General features: G+C 37.8%; 1 protein-coding gene across 6 annotated transcripts in view; it reads right to left on the bottom strand.

Moving 5' to 3' along the window:
• Positions 1–20,877, bottom strand: part of LOC133631183 (receptor-type tyrosine-protein phosphatase mu-like) — a 578,559-nt gene that overhangs the window by 169,274 nt on the left and 388,408 nt on the right. For 4 of the 6 annotated variants that reach the window (XM_062023328.1, XM_062023326.1, XM_062023325.1 and 1 more), the window contains one exon: positions 12,167–12,196. The exons of the other annotated variants lie outside the window; for them this stretch is intronic. In XM_062023328.1, coding sequence (XP_061879312.1) covers positions 12,167–12,196 — 30 coding nt within the window. The remainder of the gene's footprint in view (positions 1–12,166; positions 12,197–20,877) is intronic. 6 annotated transcript variants of the gene reach the window in all.

The raw sequence follows: 20,877 nt of genomic DNA on the forward strand, positions 1-20,877 counted from the left end.
GGTGATTTAACCCCCAATTCCAAGCCTTGATGCTGAGTGCCAAGCAGGGAGGTAATGGCTCCCATTTTTATAGTCTTTGGTATGACTCGGCCGGGGGTTGAACTCACAACCTACCCATCTCAGGGCGGACACTCTAACCACTAGGGACAGATAGTGCTCAGACAAATTGTATTAGAATTGTATCCAATAGGGAATAAATACTTCTGATTTGAAGTTTATACATCGTGTCCTCTTTAAACATCCAGAATAAACGACAACGTCAAAGGTGATCATTCTGACTAAAAAAAAGAGCTTTTCCTTAAGTTTGCCTATTTTAAGAAATATTTTGAGTTTATTTTAGCATACATTTAAATAATCTTATAAAAAAAGTGACTGGTAAACAACAAAAAGCACTTCTGACCTTAATCAAATTGTTCTTTAATTAGCACTTTTTGCATTACAGGTGACATCATTATAACTTTAAATATGTGACATACTGTGGCTGAGCCTTTTCCATCCTTTTCTCCCGCCCCTCTTCCTCGCTCATCATCATGCAGCGGTGCTACGTGCTAAATATGCGAGGCTTGTACCAATTAAAGTGATTCTTGCTGCATGTTCACCGCGCGCGCTCGCTTTAATGAAGGTGTTCGCCCCCGAGCACTCCGTGTTATACACGCCGCGTTTAGCAGACCTCCTGCGTCCCGTCGCTGCAATGAAGCCAACCCCCACCCCCTCGCCCGTTATGTAGAGTTAGGAGTGTGTTTTGTGTGTTGCATGAAAAGAGATATAAACAGTGACCACTTCTGTGCATAAACTAAATGACAAGTGGACATGTTTGGAGACTTGTAAGCATGCATCCTCACGCCATCAAGATAAATAAATAAATAATAAATAATAAATAATAAATAATAATAATAAATAATAAATAATAATAAAATAAAAATAAAAATAAAATAAAATAAAAATAATAAATAATAATAATAAATAAAGATTTTTTGTTTTACCAAGTATCCACTTGCCAGATAGAAGAAAAACAATCCAAACACATTCATCAAATGGCATACCATTTTTAGGATTTATGTTGTTAAACCAACTACTTGATGTACCGTATAGTATAGTAAATATTTCTTTTTCGTATAACAGGACTATTTTTTTTTTCTGAAATGTGTAACTGACAAAAGAAAAAGAGCAAAAACAAAAGGACCACCACAGATGACATTAAAATTATCAGGAGAAAGTAATGAGTTCATAACAACAGCCTCTCACCTATGAACGCCCCGCCCTTGTGCGCTTTAGGTAGCTATTATTAGGACATTTAAGGTAAAAAGGGCAAATAAAAGTACATTACAGCAGTGGTCCCCAACCACCGGGCCGCGGACCGGTATTGGTACCGGGCCGCGCAAGAATTTTATTTAAAAAAAAATAATAATAATTTTTTTTTTTTTTTTTTTTTAATTAAATCAACATAAAAAACACAATATATACATTATATATCAATATAGATCAATACAGTCTGCAGGGATACAGTCCGTAAGCACACATGATTGTATTTCTTTATGAAAAAAAAAATAAAAAAATAAAAAAAATTTTTAAAATTAAATCAACATAAAAACCACAATATATACATTATATATCAATATAGATCAATACAGTCTGCAGGGATACAGTCCGTAAGCACACATGATTGTATTACTTTATGAAAAAAAAATAATAAAAAAAATAAAATTAAATCAACATAAAAACCACAATATATACATTATATATCAATATAGATCAATACAGTCTGCAGGGATACAGTCCGTAAGCACACATAATTGTATTTCTTTATGAAAAAAAAAAAAAAAATCCCCCCCTTCCCCTTTCAAGCGTTGACCGGTCCCCAGCTACAAAAAGGTTGGGGACCACTGCGTTAAAGGATCTAAATGCGATTCAAGAACTACTTCATTCCGTACTCCATCCAGCTGTATAATCACTCGCCATACAGCAGGGGTGTCCAAAGTGAGGCCTGGGGGCCATTTGTGGCCCGCAGCTAATTGTTTACCGGCCCGCCACACATTCTGGAAATTCTATTGCAAAAATAAAAAAATACATTAAAAAAAAAAGTAGAATGAGGTGAAATATAACTAGAAATGTTGACACAAAGTTTTTTTTTCTTTTGTCTATCTTTATTTTTCTTTTTTGCCATTGCTCGAAAAAAAAAAAAACTATTTAAGGCTCCAATTACTTCAAATATTTCACTTGAAAATGTTTTATGTGTAAAAATATTACATATATTGTGTTTGCCATATAAAAACAATGTTTTCTTTGACAAAAGAGCATAAAACAAACAAAATAACAGTTCAAATGTAAAATCGACAGATATACCTGAAGTTGATCTTGTAATTTAAGTGTTGTAATTGTCAGATTGTATTTGTATTGTATTGTATCTATTATACATACTGTATTGTATCTAAGTTATCACACAACTTTGTGTTGCCATGAGTTCCCGGCGAGAAGACAAAAGCTGTCTTTGATCCTACCAAGAAGACGGCTTGTAAAACTCCACTGTGTAGGATGGGAAGCAACATGAAGGTGTTCTGTTTCTTTGATGTATTGTAATCAACAGAAAGATTTTGTCTTGACCCGAGAACTACAAAGCGGAGAGAAAGCAGGACCTGCCCAAGTTCCAGGCAACTCTTCTTTGAAGTGTTTTACGACCTCTTCTTTGAACTCTTTTACGACCTTTTCTTTGAACTGTTTTGTAATCAAAGGCGATGGCTGTTTACGACCCCCGTGCCTTTAGAAACAGTTGTTGCCATGTAATCAGGGAAAGTCCAAATAAAAGGACGCTCTGACAATCTTTTGTCAGAGCGTGGTGACAGTGTACAAGGGTACAGGTGTACGCGTTTCTCCTCACTGAGCCAAATTTTATTCTGTCTCTGTTTGATTCCTTGCTTCTTGTCTTGTTTAATAGATGTCATCAGTGTTTGAACCTGACAGTAAGTTAAAAAAAATAATAATAAAAATGTATCACTTAATGAGTGGGGGACCATTTGGGTCCCAAAGATATTAAGTGGAATTTTATTTATCTTTTCGCTGTTATTACTCAAAAATAATAATGAATTAAAATCGATGGTGATGCATTATTGATCTTTTTAGGGGTCCAATTACTTCACATCAAACATTGCTTTCTGAATGTTTTGGGCGGTGGGGGAAATACTGCATATTTCACTTTTACTATAAAAAACAAAGTTGTCTTTGACAGAAAAGGCATCTTTTTTTTTTAAACTTTATATCAACCTGAAGTTGATGTAGAGATTTAGTGTAAACGTTAAACATAAATTAAAAAATTATAATTTGACTTAACAATATTTTAATGACTGAGACCCTTTATGGTCCCCGGGAGCCCTAAAGGTAAAAATTTTTTTTTTAAAAAATCCATATATTTTGTTATGGTTTGAAAATGAAAAATATCAAAATGGCCCCCGCATGGTTTAATTTTTCCGTGTGCGGCCCTCAGTGGAAAAAAGTTTGCACACCCCTGCCATACAGCAACAGACGACATTTGTCTATTACCTGACCGCTTCTGTGTTAGCTACCTCTCTTTGTGTATAATGTATATTTTCTGCTGGATCTACTCTTTATTTATCTATTATTCACATGTGAATAATGCTGTATAATAGACTGTATTTATATTATTCACATGTGAATAATGCTGTATAATAGACTGTATTTATATTATTCACATGTGAATAATGCTGTATAATAGACTGTATTTATATTATTCACATGTGAATAATGCTGTATAACATACTGTATTTATATTATTCACATGTGAATAATGTCGTATAACAGACTGTATTTATGTTATTCACATGTAAATAATGCTGTATAACAGACTGTATTTATATTATTCACATGTGAATAATGCTGTATAATAGACTGTATTTATGTTATTCACATGTGAATAATGCTGTATAATAGACTGTATTTATATTATTCACATGTGAATAATGCTGTATAATAGACTGTATTTATATTATTCACGTGTGAATAGTGCTGTATAATAGATTGTATTTATATTATTCACATGTGAATAATGCTGTATAATAGACTGTATTTATGTTATTCACATGTGAATAATGCTGTATAATAGACTGTATTTATATTATTCACGTGTGAATAATGCTGTATAATAGACTGTATTTATATTATTGTCATGTAAAAAAATACCTAAGTGTTTATTGTTTATTGTGAGCGAACTGTGGTGCTGAATTTCCCCCAGGGATCAATAAAGTACTTTCTATTCTATTCTATTTTATGCTGCCTTTTTTTTCTGGCTGCAGCTGTTACATACACTGTAAATATTGTACATAGTAATTTGGATTTGTTATTTATTGTTTATATTATATAATAATATAATATAATAATATATCAGTATATATTACAAACGTATATACTGTGTATATAACATGTAAATATTACATATATGTTATATTTTATATTGCTACTATGGTACATTTTTAGTCTACTTTATACCACTTTTTGTGCCCTTGTGTGCATTATCCTTTCCATCCTTATCATTTCCATCCGTTGTAACTGTGGAACAATTCCCCTTGTGGATCATTAAGGTTTGTCAAAGTCTAAATGAATGCACACATTTAGATGAGTGTAAGCATGATGTTTGGTACAACGTCCTTGGCAAGCGTTACACTTCGCTCTGCCGCCTGATTGGCAGCTCTAACCCTCACGGGACCACTGCTCTGATGACGCCCACACCCCCCAAAGCGGCCTGCACAGCACAGCTGATTAAAGTATCGACCGCCCATTTGATGGTACATGTGAGCGCATGGCTAACGAGCGTGCCGTCGACCACTTCAGTTGGTCGCCACCTCTGGCAGCGCCGCCAAAGCGCATATTTTGGCGACGGCAGCCCACGACTGAGACTTTGATGAATGCATGAAAGCTTTAATGGGCTCCATCAATCATACAGGTGACGGCTTGCATGTTCAGAGCGCGCTCCAGAGGAGGGCCTGCAGATGAATTTTATTAATTAGGCGTTAAAAGATGAATAAGAACACCTGCCAGTTTGTGAAAAGTTTGCATTTCATCCAATAAACGCGCAGGGTTCTGACTTTTGAGCCGAGCTTTCCATCATCTAACGGCGGTATTTAGCTCAGTGTTATCTCCAGGTGTATTATTACTAGGGATGCCGATAAATGCGTTAAAATGTAATATCGGAAATTATCGGTATCGGTTTTTTTTATTATCTGTATCGGTTTTTTTTATTTATTTTTTATTTTTTATTTTTTTTTATTAAATCAACATAAAAAACACAAGATACACTTACAATTAGTGCACCAACCCAAAAAACCTCCCTCCCCCCATTTCTTTCTGTTATTAATATTCTGCTTCCTACATTATATATCAATATATATCAATACAGTCTGCAAGGGATACAGTCCGTAAGCACACATGATTGTGCGTGCTGCTGCTCCACTAATAGTACTAACCTTTAACACTTCATTTGACTCATTTTCATTAATTACTAGTTTCTATGTAACTGTTTTTATATTGTTTTACTTTCTTTTTTTATTCAAGAAAATGTTTTTAATTTAGTTATCTTATTTTTTATTTTTTTTAAAAAAGGACCTTATCTTCACCATACATGGTTGTCCAAATTAGGCATAATAATGTGTTAATTCCACGACTGCATATATCGGTTGATATCGGTATCGGTTGATATCGGTATCGGTAATTAAAGAGTTGGACAATATCGGAATATCGGATATCGGCAAAAAGCCATTATCGGACATCCCTAATTATTACCCCATGTTCTTTGGTGTGATCAATGCGGATTAGCCCACATTCCACCACAAAGACGCCACAGAAGGACAATATAAGTATATAATATAAGTTGCTTTAACGTTCCGTTTAAGAATCCTCCATTCTATTGAAAGTAGAGATATCCGATATTGTCCAACTCTTAATTACTGATTCCGATATGAACCGGTACCGATATATACAGTCGTGGAATTAACACATTATTATGCCTAATTTTGTTGTGATGCCCCGCTGGATGCATTAAACAATGTAACAAGGTTTTCCAAAATAAATCAACTCAAATTATGGGAAAAAATGCCAACATGGCACTGCCATATTTATTATTGAAGTCACAAAGTGCATTATTTTTTTTTAACATGCCTCAAAACAGCAGCTGGGAATTTGGTACATGCTCTCCCTGAGAGAGCATGAGGAGGTTGAGGTGGGCGGGGTTGGGAGGTGTATATTGTAGCGTCCCGGAAGAGTTAGTGCCGCAAGGGGTTCTGGGTATTTGTTCTGTTGTGTTTGTCTTGTGTTACGTAGCGGATGTTCTCCCGAAAATGTGTTTGTCATTCTTGTTTGGTGTGGGTTCACAGTGTGGCGCATATTTGTAACAGTGTTAAACTTGTTTATACGGACACCCTCAGTGTGACCTGTATGGCTGTTGACCAAGTATGCTTTGCATTCACTTGTGTGTGTGTGTGTGTGAAAAGCCGTAGATATTATGTGATTGGGCCGGCACGCAAAGGCAGTGCCTTTAAGGCACGCCCCCAATATTGTTGTCTGGGTGGAAATCGGGAGAAATTCAGGAGAATGGTTGCCCCGGGAGATTTTCGGGAGTGGTACTGAAATTCAGGAGTTTCCCGGTAAAATTGGGAGGGTTGGCAAGTATGACTGTACTCTGTACTCCTCCCTACGTCCGTGTACCACTCCGTACAGCGGCGTTTTAAAAGGCATGAATTTTACTTTTTCAAACAGATACCGATAATTTCCGATATTGCATTTTTAAAGCATTTATCGGCCGATAATATCGGCGGTCCGATATTATCGGCCATCTCTAATTATTACCCCTCAATGCCGTTTAGCCCACATTCCACCACAAAGACGCCACAGAAGGACAATAAGAGAGCAGCCAGCATGGACGAACAGAGCAGACAAGTCATTGCATTGTCTGCTCGCGGAAAAAACAAACATCCTAATCAACGAATTGACTCCCTCGAATGGCCTTGATGCCGTGAACAACAGGAGCAGGCTGTTCTGAAAACATCCCCCCGGGGACACCTCGATGATGGACGCTTTTGACCTCCCTCCCCCCTCAACCACACCTGGAGTCGAACTTTTGCTTGCATGCAGATCGGCCCCAGTCTATGAACATTGCATCATCACACCCTGTAATTATTGTTACAGTGTAATAATTATTGTTACCTGTGGTAATGCCACTGTGATACAACATCTGTATTATAATTAGAGATGTCCGATAATATCGGCCGATATATGCGTTAAAATGTAATATCGGAAATTATCGGTATCGTTTTTTTTAATTATCGGTATCGTTTTTTTTAATTTTTTTTTATTAAATCAACATAAAAAACACAAGATACACTTACAATTAGTGCACCAAGCCAAAAAACCTCCCTCCCCCATTTACACTCATTCACACACAAGGGTTGTTTCTTTCTGTTATTAATATTCTGCTTCCTACATTATATATCAATATATATCAATACAGTCTGCAAGGGATACAGTCCGTAAGCACACATGATTGTGCGTGCTGCTGCTCCACTAATAGTACTAACCTTTAACACTTCATTTTACTAATTTTCATTCATTACTAGTTTCTATGTAACTGTTTTTATATTGTTGTACTTTCTTTTTTATTCAAGACATTTTTTTAAATTTATTTATCTTATTTTACTAATTTTTTAAAAAAGTACCTTATCTTCACCATACATGGTTGTCCAAATTAGGCATAATAATGTGTTAATTCCACGACTGCATATATCGGTTGATATCGGTATCGGTTGATATCGGTATCGGTAATTAAAGAGTTGGACAATATCGGAATATCGGATATCGGCAAAAAGCCATTATCGGACATCCCTAATTATAATCCTTGAACAAAGTAAGAGTGAAACTCATGGATTAATCACTGAATGGAGAACTGGGGGTGGGATTAAATAAATGATCCTCTTCCCACTCCCTTTCAGGCAAAACTGGACAATCATGAATTACATACTACACATTACCTTTTGCACTATATCAATTTATATTATTATGTGTTGTCAACTTTGTACTTTTTTATGTTATTGCCTGAAATAAATAAATAAATGAAAATAAATGAATGAAAACACCCAAGAAAATTGGCACATACACCCCCTCCCCCACCCCACGCCTTCACCACCGCTTGTTTCTCCTCGGTGTGATGGTCGGCTGGCAGCGCTTCTTAGCAGCAGTCGACCTCCAGGGTCCCAACTCCCCGCCCCTCTGTTGCGAGTTGTCGTGATTAAATGTAACGTGTTTATGTGTGCATTGCATGGACGTTTTTCCCACTCCAGACTAGGCCCCCTTAGGAGCCCAGTCTAGATTGTATTTTTTTACTCATCTTCTTCCCCAGCGTTTTACCTTTTTCTTATCTTTTACGGGGCGCCTTTGGCGACCCATCAGCGTTCCTGTCCTGTAACCCTGTACACTGTTTGTTTGTCTAATCTTGAACGGGTTTGTGCTGAAAACATAGTTTCGTTCTACAAACCCAGTTTCCATATGAGTTGGGAAATTGTGTTAGATGTAGCTTGGCTGGGCCTGAGCTCATCTAAGATGGACTGATACAAAGTGGAAAAGTGTTCTGTGGTCTGACGAGTCCACATTTCAAATTGTTTTTGGAAACTGTGGACGTCGTGTCCTCCGGACCAAAGAGGAAAAGAACCATCCGGATTGTTCTAGGCGCAAAGTGTAAAAGGCAGCATGTGTGATGGTATGGGGGTGTATTAGTGGCCAAGACATGGGTAACTTACACATCTGTGAAGGCACCATTAATGCTGAAAGGTACATACAGCTTTTGGAGCAACATATGTTGCCATCCAAGCAACGTTGTCATGGACGCCCCTGCTTATTTCAGCAAGACAATGCCAAGCCACGTGTTACATCAACGTGGCTTCATAGTAAAAGAGAGTTGGTACTAGACTGGCCTGCCTGTAGTCCAGACATTGAAAATGTGTGGCACCTAAAATAGCAGAAGGGAGACCCCCGGACTGTTGAACAACTTAAGCTGTACATCAAGCAAGAATGGGAAAGAATTCCACTTCAAAAATGTGTCTCCTCACTTCCCAAACCTTTACTGAGTGTTGTTAAAAGGAAAGGCCATGTAACACAGTGGTGAACATGCCCTTTCCCAACTACTTTGGCACGTGTTGCAGCCATGAAATTCTAAGTTACCGTAATTTCCGGACTATAAGCCGCTACTTTTCCCCCTCGTTCTGGTCCCTGCGGCTTATACAAGGGTGCGGCTTATATACGGCCTGTTCTTCTCCGACACCGACGAAGAGGATTTGGGTGGTTTTAGTACGCAGGAGGAAGACGATGACACATTGATTAAAGACTGACTTTTCATATACCGGTAGGCTGGTTATTTTGATAACGTACAGGCGAGCACTTTGTATTACTTTGCACCGTTGTATTATTTGTACTCTGCACGAATGCTGTTCGCCATGTCAAAGATGTGAAAGTTTGATTGAATGATTGAAAGATGTATTGTTAATAAATGGGACGCTTTGCGTTCCCAAACAGTCATCTCTGTCCCGACAATCCCCTCCGTGGTAGCAGGAACCCCTATATACTACGGCAGGGGTCACCAACCTTTTTGAAAGCAAGAGCTACTTCTTGGGTAGTGATTAATGCGAAGGGCTACCAGTTTGATACACACTTCAATAAATTGCCAGAAATAGCCAATTTGCTCAATTTACCTTTAACTCTATGTTGTTATTAATAATTAATGATATTTATCTTTGTGGAAGCACTGATCCTCTTAATGATTTCTCACAATAAATATATATTGAAACAGATAAATATCAATATGCAACACTTTATTTTTATATTTTCTCTAAGTGCACATTTTTCAAATTGAACATTTTCAAATGATCACTTCTAAGACAGTCTTGTGAAATCACAACATCCCATTTTAACTAGCTAGCCACTAACATTTTTTAACAAATCATGAATTACTTTGCACCATGTTTGTACAAATAATAACTCATGTAAAATACAAAAGTCAACTCTCAAATTTTTAAATAAATCATGTCACACTTTGAACTGGACACCAAATCTGTTATCTGTTTCTTTGTCAGTTAGTGAAGACCAAGTCTTTGAAATATTTTCTTGGATTTTCAAATTCTATTTGAGTTTTGTCTCTCTTAGAATTAAAAATGTCGAGCAAAGCGAGACCAGCTTGCTAGTAAATAAATACAATTTAAAAAATAGAGTCAGCTCACTGGTAAGTGCTGATATTTGAGCTATTTTTAGAACAGGCCAGCGGGCTACTCATCTGGGGCCGTACTTATCAAGCTTCTTAGAATTACTCCTAAGAAGTCTGCTAAAAGTTGACTTAAGAGTAAATAAATTCTTGGCTGAAAGCTGCACTTAAAAGTTAGTTATCAAGCGTCTTACTCACACTTTCAGCGAAGTGTAGGACTGAATCTTAAGTGTCACACTCAGAGCTGAATTACGACATTACTATGTGCCGTAAACGCAATTTTAGGTGACGTCATTTCTGTGTCCATAGAAATGACCAATCACGGAAGGGAATCCGTTGTCTAAGAATAAAGAAATATCTTGGAAATATTGAAGTGGACAATGGGAGTGTATATTTTGACAATAAACTACAAAATAATACAAAACAAACTAGTCCCCGCCGGCACTCACGCTACCGCTCCCTCTCTTCTCTCGCCCACACACTCACTGACGTCACTCACCTCACGGCCACACACATACGCTACTGTCATAACATTTTCTTTCCAATTCATTAATTAGGCAACTAATTTGAAACTGGTCTATATATACTAGCCCACTGCAGACACATGCAAAAATCAACAAAGAATCAAAAAGTATTAAATCTGTGACAAAAATAATATCCGCTCTGTCTAAACGATACCGTTTGATCAGCTGCTCGTCATCAAAAAAACAAAAAAACATTGTTCCGTTCCCTGAACGTTGGCGCACGTCTCTCTCGCCTCAGTGCCACCCCCTGCTGGCAACTCCTAACCACTTAAGACACCTCTGAAGGTCTCTTAAATATCGTGGAGAGTAGGAGTGATTCTTAGACTTAAGAACGTTGATAAAAAGCTTTTATTCTTAAGTTTGAGAGTAGGACTAAATTTCGCAAATTCTCAGGACTTAAGTGTAAAATGGCACTCTAAGAAGCTTGATAAGTACGGCCCCTGGTCCTTACGGGCTACCTGGTGCCCGCGGGCACCGCGTTGGTGACCCCTGTACTACGGTAATTACACATCAAAACCCATGCGGCTTATAGTCGGGTGCGGCTTATATATAGAGCAATCTGTATTTTCCCCTAAATTTAGCTGGTGCGGCTTATAGTCAGGAAATTACGGTAATTATTATTTGCAAAAAAAAAATAAAGTTTATGAGTTTGAACATTAAATATGTTGTCTTTGTAGTGCATTCAACTGAATATGGCTTGAAAAGGATTTGCAAATCATTGTATTCCGTTTATATTTACATCTAACACCATTTCCCAACTCACATGGAAACGGGGTTTGTATTTGTACAATGACAATAAAGTCCTATCTTACCCTATCCTATCCTATAAGCCGCTTTAACGTTCCGTTTAAGAATCCTCCATTCTATTAAAATTGAGCACAGGATTGCCGCCTTATTGTTTATGTGCGTGTTGGACACAAGTCATCAAGAAGACACGTGCAAAAAAAAAAAGCATGCTTTGGTGATGGGGAAAAAGGATGTAGGAGCAAAAAAAAAAGCATGAATTGTGCGATGTAGGGCAAGGAGGATGTGAGGAAGAGAACAATCACATTCATTGGGAGATAAATGTATGCTATTGTAGGACTAATCCTGTACAGACCATGACACAATTAAACAAAATAGTCAGCAAAATGCTAAATATGTCCAAGTTTAACTCTTAAATGATGTGCAGCCCCCCTTTTGTGCGTACAAAGGTGACATTGACTGCTATTATGACTGCTTTAATGTAAGAAAGTTAACTTTAACTTCATTACATTAGAGTGCAGCCACAGCTTTGGCCTGAAGGGGGCAGCAGAGGGGGGGGGGGGCAGAGAGGGGCATCACATGCGTGCGGGTGAGAGGAGAGAAGAAGAAGAAGAAGCAGGGCAACTAACGTTTACACGAGTTGGTTACTTACAGGTAGTAAGTGTAGGAGTGATAGGTTCTTCTGCCGAGTGGGGTGGTGGTGGTGGTGGTGGTGGTGGTGGTGGTGGTGGTGATGTAAGCGGTGGAAGGGGGGAAGAGGGGGAGGAATGGAATGGAAAGGAAAGAAAAAGTAAAAATATATTAATGTTTTGGAGGGAAAAAAAATGAACAAAATCAGACATGGCGGCACACTTTGTGATTGCGACGGCGTAAATGTGGGTGGAGCTACGCTAATCTGTCAAATATATAGTTATTTACAATATATCTTCACAGGTGAAATTACACGACGGTGCAAAAGTTATTTTACTTTGAAAGCTCAGCTAAGACAAAGCGACCCATGAAAGACCAACAAGACCAGGAAAAAGTGGATGGATTTGTCACTAAATATGAGTTGGCAGCAACACGGATCCCTCTTGCTACGTCTTCTTATTCTCTGGCAGACCAGGTGTGTTTGAAGACCTGTTACAATGCCACCTACTGTACAAAGTTGTAACGACATGCTGCATTCACAGGCAGACCCATTATAATTGGAGATGTCCGATAATGGCTTTTTTGCCAATATTGTCCAACTCTTAAATACCGATTCCGATATCGACCGATACCAATATATACAGTCGTGGAATTAACACATTATTACGCCTAATTTTGTTGTGATGCCCCGCTGGATGGGTTGAGGTGAGGTTGGTAGAGGGTAACGGGGGCTGTATATTGTAGCGTCCCGGAAGAGTTAGTGCTGCAAGGGGTTCTGGGTATTTGTTCTGTTGTGTTTATGTTGTGTTACGGTGCGGATGTTCTCCCCAAATGTGTTTGTCATTCTTGTTTGGTGTGGGTTCACAGTGTGGCGCATATTTGTAACAGTGTTAAAGTTGTTTATACGGGCAGCCTCAGTGTGACCTGTATGGCTGTTGACCAAGTATGCTTTGCATTCACTTGTGTGTGTGAAATGCACGCGAAGGCAGTGCCTTTAAGGTTTATTGCCGCTCTGTACTTCTCCCTACGTCCGTGTACACAGCGGCGTTTTAAAAAGTCATGAATTTTACTTTTTGAAACCGATACCGATAATTTTGAAACCGATACCGATAATTTCCGATATTACGTTTTAAAGCATTTATCGGCCGATAATATCGGCAGTCCAATATTATCGGACATCCCTAATTATAATGTCTTCACAAGCAAGGGCGAACAGGTAGCATCAAAGTAAAAAATAAAGGTAATAAAAGTACATTTGGCACACACAGAGAAGTGAATGCAAGGCATACTTGATCAACAGCCATACAGGTCACACTGAGGGTACCAGTATAAAAACCTTTAACATTGTTACAAATATGCGCCACACTGTGAACCCACACCAAACAAGAATGACAAACACATTTCGGGAGAACATTCGCACCGTAACACAACATAAACACAACAGAACAAATACCCAGAACCCTTTGCAGCACTAACTCTTTCTGGACGCTACAAGGTGTGTGTATGTGTGTGTGTGTGGGGGGGGGGGAGGTTGAACAGGGTAGCGGGGTTTGGAGGTAGCGGGGGTGTATATTGTAGCGTCCCGGAAGAGTTAGTGCTGCAAGGGGTTCTGGGTATTTGTTTTATAGTGTTTATAATAATAATAATAATAATACCTGGGATTTATATAGCGCTTTTCTAAGTACCCAAAGTCGCTTTACATGTTAAAAACCCATCATTCATTCACACCTGGTGGTGGTAAGCTACTTTCGTAGCCACAGCTGCCCTGGGGTAGACTGACGGAAGCGTGGCTGCCAATTTGCGCCTACGGCCCCTCCGACCACCACCTATCATTCATTCAACATTCATTCACCGGTGTGAGCGGCACCGGGGGCAAGGGCGAAGTGTCCTGCCCAAGGACACAACGGCATGGTAAGAGGCGGGGAGCGAACCTGCAACCCTCAGGTTTCTGACACGGGCGCTCTACCCACTACGCCATGCCGCCCCCCATATGTTGTGTTACGGTGCGGATGTTCTCCCGAAATGTGTTTGTCATTCTTGTTTGGTGTGGGTTCACAGTGTGGCGTATATTTGTAACAATGTCAAAGTTGCTTATACGGCCACTCTCAGTGTGACCTGTATCGCTGTTGATCAAGTATGCTTTGCATTCACGTGTGTGGGCGTACAGGAGCCGCTCATATCTTGTGACTGGGCCGGCACGTTGTTAGAATGGATGAAAAGCGGACGTGACGACAGCTCGTAGAGGACGTTAAAAGCATTGCCTGTAAGCCACGCCCCCAAGACTGTGGAATAGGAGATATAATGACTGATGAACACCTTGGTTGGATAATGAAGGTTGCCTCAGCTCAAAGCCTGAGCCCCGACATTAATGAACTAGCATCCAAGAAAAGATGGCAGGTATCAGGCTTGGGCACATCAGATTAGATCAGTGTGTTGCAAACTGAGCAGTTTAAAGTCCTGAATGGTTATTTTATTTTCACATTTATTAGCCTGTGGAAAAAGTTAATGTTGATATTTACCTCAGAAGGCTGCAAATAGAAAAGAGGCATTCCATTTTTATTTAAATTGTATTTGATATGCCAATGATATTTTTTAATAATTGTTATTGTTATTTGAAACTGGATTTTGCATGTCACTATAAAGTTATATAAGCCTTGCTTGTTCAATATTTAATGCAAAACTTGTTTGGCTCCCTATTAAAAAGGTTAATTTGTTCAACCTTGGCCCGCGGCTTTGTTCGGTTTTACATTTTGGCCCACTCTGTATTTGAGTTTGACACCCCTGATCTAAAGCAGGGGTCACCAACGCGGTGCCCGCGGGCACCAGGTAGCCCGTAAGGACCAGATGAGTAGCCCGCTGGCCTGTTCTAAAAATAGCTCAAATAGCAGCACTTACCAGTGAGCTGCCTCTATTTTTTAAATGGTATTTATTTACTAGCAAGCTGGTCTCGCTTTGCCCGACATTTTTAATTCTAAGAGAGACAAAACTCAAATAGAATTTGAAAATCCAAGAAAATATTTTAAAGACTTGGTCTTCACTTGTTTAAATAAATTAATACATTTTTTTACTTTGCTTCTTATAACTTTCAGAAAGACAATTTTAGAGAAAAAATACAACCTTATAAAGGATTTTAGGATTTTTAAACACATATACCTTTTTAACTTTTAAATTCCTTCCTCTTCTTTCCTGACAATTTAAATCAATGTTCAAGTAAATTTTTTTTTTTTTATTGTAAAGAATAATAAATACATTTTAATTTAATTCTTCATTTTAGCTTCTGTTTTTTCGACGAAGAATATTTGTGAAATATTTCTTCAAACTTATTATGATTAAAATTCAAAAAAAATATTCTGGCAAATCTAGAAAATCTGTAGAATCAAATTTAAATCTTATTTCAAAGTCTTTTGAATTTCTTTTAAAAATGTTGTTCTGGAAAATCTAGAAGAAATAATGATTTGTATTTGTTAGAAGTATAGCTTGGTCTAATTTGTTACATATTGTAACAAAGTGCAGATTGGATTTTAACCTATTTAAAACATGTCATCAAAATTCTAAAAGTAATCTTTATCAGGAAAAATTACTAATGATGTTCCATAAATAATTTTTTTAATTTTTTCAAAAAGATTCAAATTAGCTAGGTTTTCTCTTCTTTTTTTCGGTTGTATTTTGAATTTTAAAGAGTCGAAATTGAAGATAAACTATGTTTCAAAATGTAATTGTCATTTTTTTCGTGTTTTCTCCTCTTTTAAACCCTTCAATTAAGTGTAAATATCATTAATTATTAATAACAACATAGAGTTAAAGGTAAATTGAGGAAATTGGCTATTTCTGGCAATTTATTTAAGTGTGTATCAAACTGGTAGCCCTTCGCATTAATCACTACCCAAGAAGTAGCTCTTGCTTTCAAAAAGGTTGGTGACCCCTGCTCTAAAGGATCTCATTGGCAAGCGCTGCTGTTTGATTGACAGCTCCAACCCTCACAGGACCACCACCCTGAACATAACTTTTTTGACAATATTTCACATTTTATGAGAGACTTCGGGGTTCTTAGTTAGTTATAATGACGGTTGCAAAATTCCGGGAATATTCAAAGTTGGAAACTTTCCATGGGAACTAATGGGAATATATGGGAATTAATGGGAATATATGGGAATTAATGGGAATATATGGGAATTAATGGGAATATATGGGAATTAATGGGAATTAATGGGAATTAATGGGAATATATGGGAATTAATGGGAATATATGGGAATTAATGGGAATATATGGGAATTAATGGGAATACATGGGAATTAATGGGAATATATGGGAATTAATGGGAATATATGGGAATTAATGGGAATATATGGGGATTAATGGGAATACATGGGAATTAATGGGAATATATGGGAATTAATGGGAATATATGGGAATTAATGGGAATATATGGGAATTAATGGGAATATATGGGAATTAATGGGAATATATGGGAATTAATGGGAATAAACATTGAATGCAACATGCAGATTTGGCGTGATCGATGTGGAAGGACAACACGAACATGCAATGCTAATACGGAGTGCTAACATTAAAGCTAACTGTTGTAGCACATAGTGCCAAATTGACCAACATTTCACTCATGGACGCCCGGTTCTAACTTTAGAGGAATTACTCAGGATTTGATCAAGTATTTCCACATCCTGCTCGTGTTGTAGTGGCCGGGTGACAACCATATCAAGGACTTTTGGGGAATCTTCCGGACTACCAGTGAGTACTGTAATCTACACTGGAACACACTAAAGTCTACTATAACCTTAACCCTTTTATTTCATGGTTTTTAAAGGGCTGTAATTATGTTACAAACATTTTTTTAACGCTGTATGAAAATAACAGATTTATTAATGATCCTAATTCACGGAAATCTGTTTATTCACGGAAATCTGTTTATTACACCATATTGACAAAAGTATTTGGCCACCTGAGTCTACTCACATGTGAACTTGAAGTGCCATCCCATGGAATTGTCCAAAATGTTTTGCTATCCTGGAGCATTCAAAGCTCCTTTCACTGGAACTAAGGGGCCAAGCCCAACTCCTAAAAAAACAACCCCACACCATAATTCCTCCTCCAGCAAATTTTACACTCGGCACAATGCAGTCCGAAATGTAGCGTTCTCCTGGCAACCTCCAAACCCAGACTGGTCCATCGGATTGTCAGATGGAAAAGTGTGATTCATCAGTCCAGAGAAGGCGTCTCCACTGCTCTAGAGTCCAGTGGTGATGTCCTTTACGCCACTGCATCCCACGCTTTGCATTGGACTTGGTGATGTATGGCTTAGATGCAGCTGATCGGCCACGGAAACCCATTCCATGAAGCTCTCTGCGTACTGTACGTGGGCTAATTGGAAGGTCACATGACGTTTGGAGCTCTGTAGCAGCTGACTGTGCAGAAAGTCTTTGCACTATGCGCTTCACCCCTCTCTGTGAGTTTACGTGGCCTACCACTTGGTGGCTGACTTGCTGTTGTTCCCAAACTTCACTTTTCTTACAATGATGTTGACTTTGGAATATTTAGGAGCGAGGAAATTTCCCGACTGGATTTGTTGCACAGGTGGCATCCTATATGTTGGAATAATTATGTATGTACACTACCGTTCAAAAGTTTGGGGTCACCCAAACAATTTAGTGTTCGAGCCTTCATTTCTAAGAACAAGAATAGACTGTGGAGTTTCAGATGAAAGTTCTCTTTTTCTGGCCATTTTGAGCGTTTAATTGACCCCACAAATGTGATGCTCCAGAAAGTCAATCTGCTCAAAGGAAGGTCAGTTTTGTAGCTTCTGTAACGAGCTAAAGTGTTTTCAGATGTGTGAACATGATTGCACAAGGGTTTTCTAATCATCAATTAGCCTTCTGAGCCAATGAGCAAACACATTGTACCATTAGAACACTGGAGTGATAGTTGCTGGAAATGGGCCTCTAGTAGATATTGCACCAAAAAGCAGACATTTGCAGCTAGAATAGTCATTTACCACATTAGCAATGTATAGAGTGTATTTCTTTAAAGTTAAGACTAGTTTAAAGTTATCTTCATTGAAAAGTACAGTGCTTTTCCTTCAAAAATAACGACATTTACATGTGACCCCAAACTTTTGAACGTTAGTGTATATTATCACACATTTTTAGTATGCTTAAAGTCTGTTGCTATAGTTATTAGCTATTATGCTCAAGTTCCACTTTTTTATCCGTGCAAGGACAAAACTTCTTGTCTAAGGGGTGGCCTCAGCCGCAGACATTATCTTTGTTTTAGCCCGCTAACAGCCAAGGACTTCAAGGACCTCAACGAAGATAAGACGACGGCACGCAGATGAAGCAGAGACAACAAGGACCTCAACGCAGATAAGACGACGGCACGCAGACGAAGCGGAGACAAGGCGAAATCACAAGGCCCCCAGCACATTCCGTCACGCATTGTGCGTCCTGGACCTGCTTTGCATGATACGTGTGGCCACTCCTTTTAGAGGCGGCCTCAGTGATGTTGACTGTGGAACTCCTGAATAAATAGAGGGACGCGAGAGCTGTACCTTAAAGCGTAGGGCGAAACTGTGACTAAGTGTGCAGCTCCATGCGTTCTCCTCATGAGCTAAATTATACTGTGTCTCTGCATGATTCCTTGCTTCTTGTCTGATTAATAGATGTCATCAGTGCTTGAACCTGACACTATGACAGTTCCACGCTGGGAATCACTGAGAGCGGCCCATTCCTTCACAAATGTTTGTAGAAACAGTCTCCATGCCTAAGTGCTTGATTTGATACACCGGGCCAAGTGATTAGGGCACCTGATTCTCATCATTTGGATGTGGGGCCAAATACTTTTGGCAACATAGTGTATCTGGTCCTAATTAACCTTGATGAACGAGGGACAACTGTATTTTATATATTTTAAATATATTCCCTTTGCAAGCTGCAGGCCTAGTATTTTTTTTTTTTTTTTTCAATTTTAGACTCTCGGGTGCTGTAACGACGGTCGTTTGCTGTGTTTTTATAGTCCTGACAAAAAAAAAAAAAGAACCGCCGCCGACTAGTTACGTCATAAATAATAAAAGTCAATCTAAAAAGGTCCATATACAACCTTTGAGGTCGGCCCCTTAACAAGGTGCCGGCATGTGGGCACACACGGCTCTCATTCCCTGCCGGTCCAAGTCATTTGCGGCAAATTCGAAGGGCGCAGTCGCCTCCGCCCGCGCTTTGATTGAGCCTAAATGAAAACAATTACGGCCAGCTGACGCGGCACGGACGTGTGGAACAATGAAAAGTCTTGATTAGCGACAGATAGGCCTGGGCCATAAATCGATTTTATTGAGGAATTCTAGTTTTTTTGTTGCAGACAATTTAAAAAATTAAAATTTTATTATATTATATATATGTATATATATATATATGTATATATATATATTTCTCCGCTTCCTCTGGCAAACTTTTTGCCCCCATGAGCTTCATTAGTCCCCCTTATTTCCTTAGCGGGGATCCACAAGCCTGGCAAAACATGACCAATGCTAATGATAACGAGAGCGAGACGTTTTGTTCCAAAGAAAGGAAAAGTGTTGTCAGTGCTTGTGATTTGCAGCAACGCACTGCAAAAAGTCAGTGTTCAAAAACAAGAACAAAAATACAAAAATGAGGGGTATTTTATTTGAACTAAGCAAAATTATCTGCCAATAGAACAAGAAAATTCGGCTTGTCAAGACTTTCCAAAACAAGTCAAATTAGCTAACCTCAATGAATCCAAAAATAGCTTAAAATAAGTATATTCTCACTAATAACAAGTATACTTTTCTTGGTAGGAAAAAAAGAGACCTTTTTGCTCAATATGTTGAAAAATATTCTTAAATGAAATAAATGCTAGTGCCATTATCTTGACATAATGATATGCGCTCGGCATTACATTTCTTAAAACCAGCAAACTTATACTAAAAACTAATTTATAGTTCTTAATGGAAAGGCAACAAGGCAACATCTTGTTACTCTCGGGGTCTCCTAGCCGCTCAGGCAAATCATATGGTCTAAAAATGCATTTTTCCATGGATAACATGACATCATCGCGCCAAGTGCGTGCTCTTTCAGTCATTTAGTGCGCGAGGCATATATATATATTAGGGCTGCAACTAACAATTAATTTGATAATCGATTAATCTGTCGATTATTACTTAGATTAATCGATTAATAATCGGATAAAAGAGACAAACTACATTTCTATCCTTTCCAGTATTTTATTGGAAAGAAAACAGCATACTGGCACCATACTTATTTTGATTATTGTTTCTCAGCTGTTTGTACATGTTGCAGTTTATAAATAAAGGTTTATTAAAAAAAATAAAAAAAAAATGTATGTATATGTATATATATATATATATATATATATATATATATATATATATATATATATATTTATATATATATATATATATATATATATATATATATATATATATATATATATATTTGCCTCTGCGCATGTGCATAGCATAGATCCAACGAATCAATGACTAAATTAATCGCCAACTACTTTTATAATCGGTTTTAATCGATTTAATCGATTAGTTGTTGCAGCCCTAATAAATATATATATATATATATATATATATATATATATATATATATATATATATATATATATATATATATATATATATATATATATATATATATATATATATATATATATATATATATATATATATATATATATATATATAT

This window comes from Entelurus aequoreus, linkage group LG16 (genome assembly GCF_033978785.1).
Source record: "Entelurus aequoreus isolate RoL-2023_Sb linkage group LG16, RoL_Eaeq_v1.1, whole genome shotgun sequence".
NCBI classification, from domain to species: domain Eukaryota; kingdom Metazoa; phylum Chordata; class Actinopteri; order Syngnathiformes; family Syngnathidae; genus Entelurus; species Entelurus aequoreus.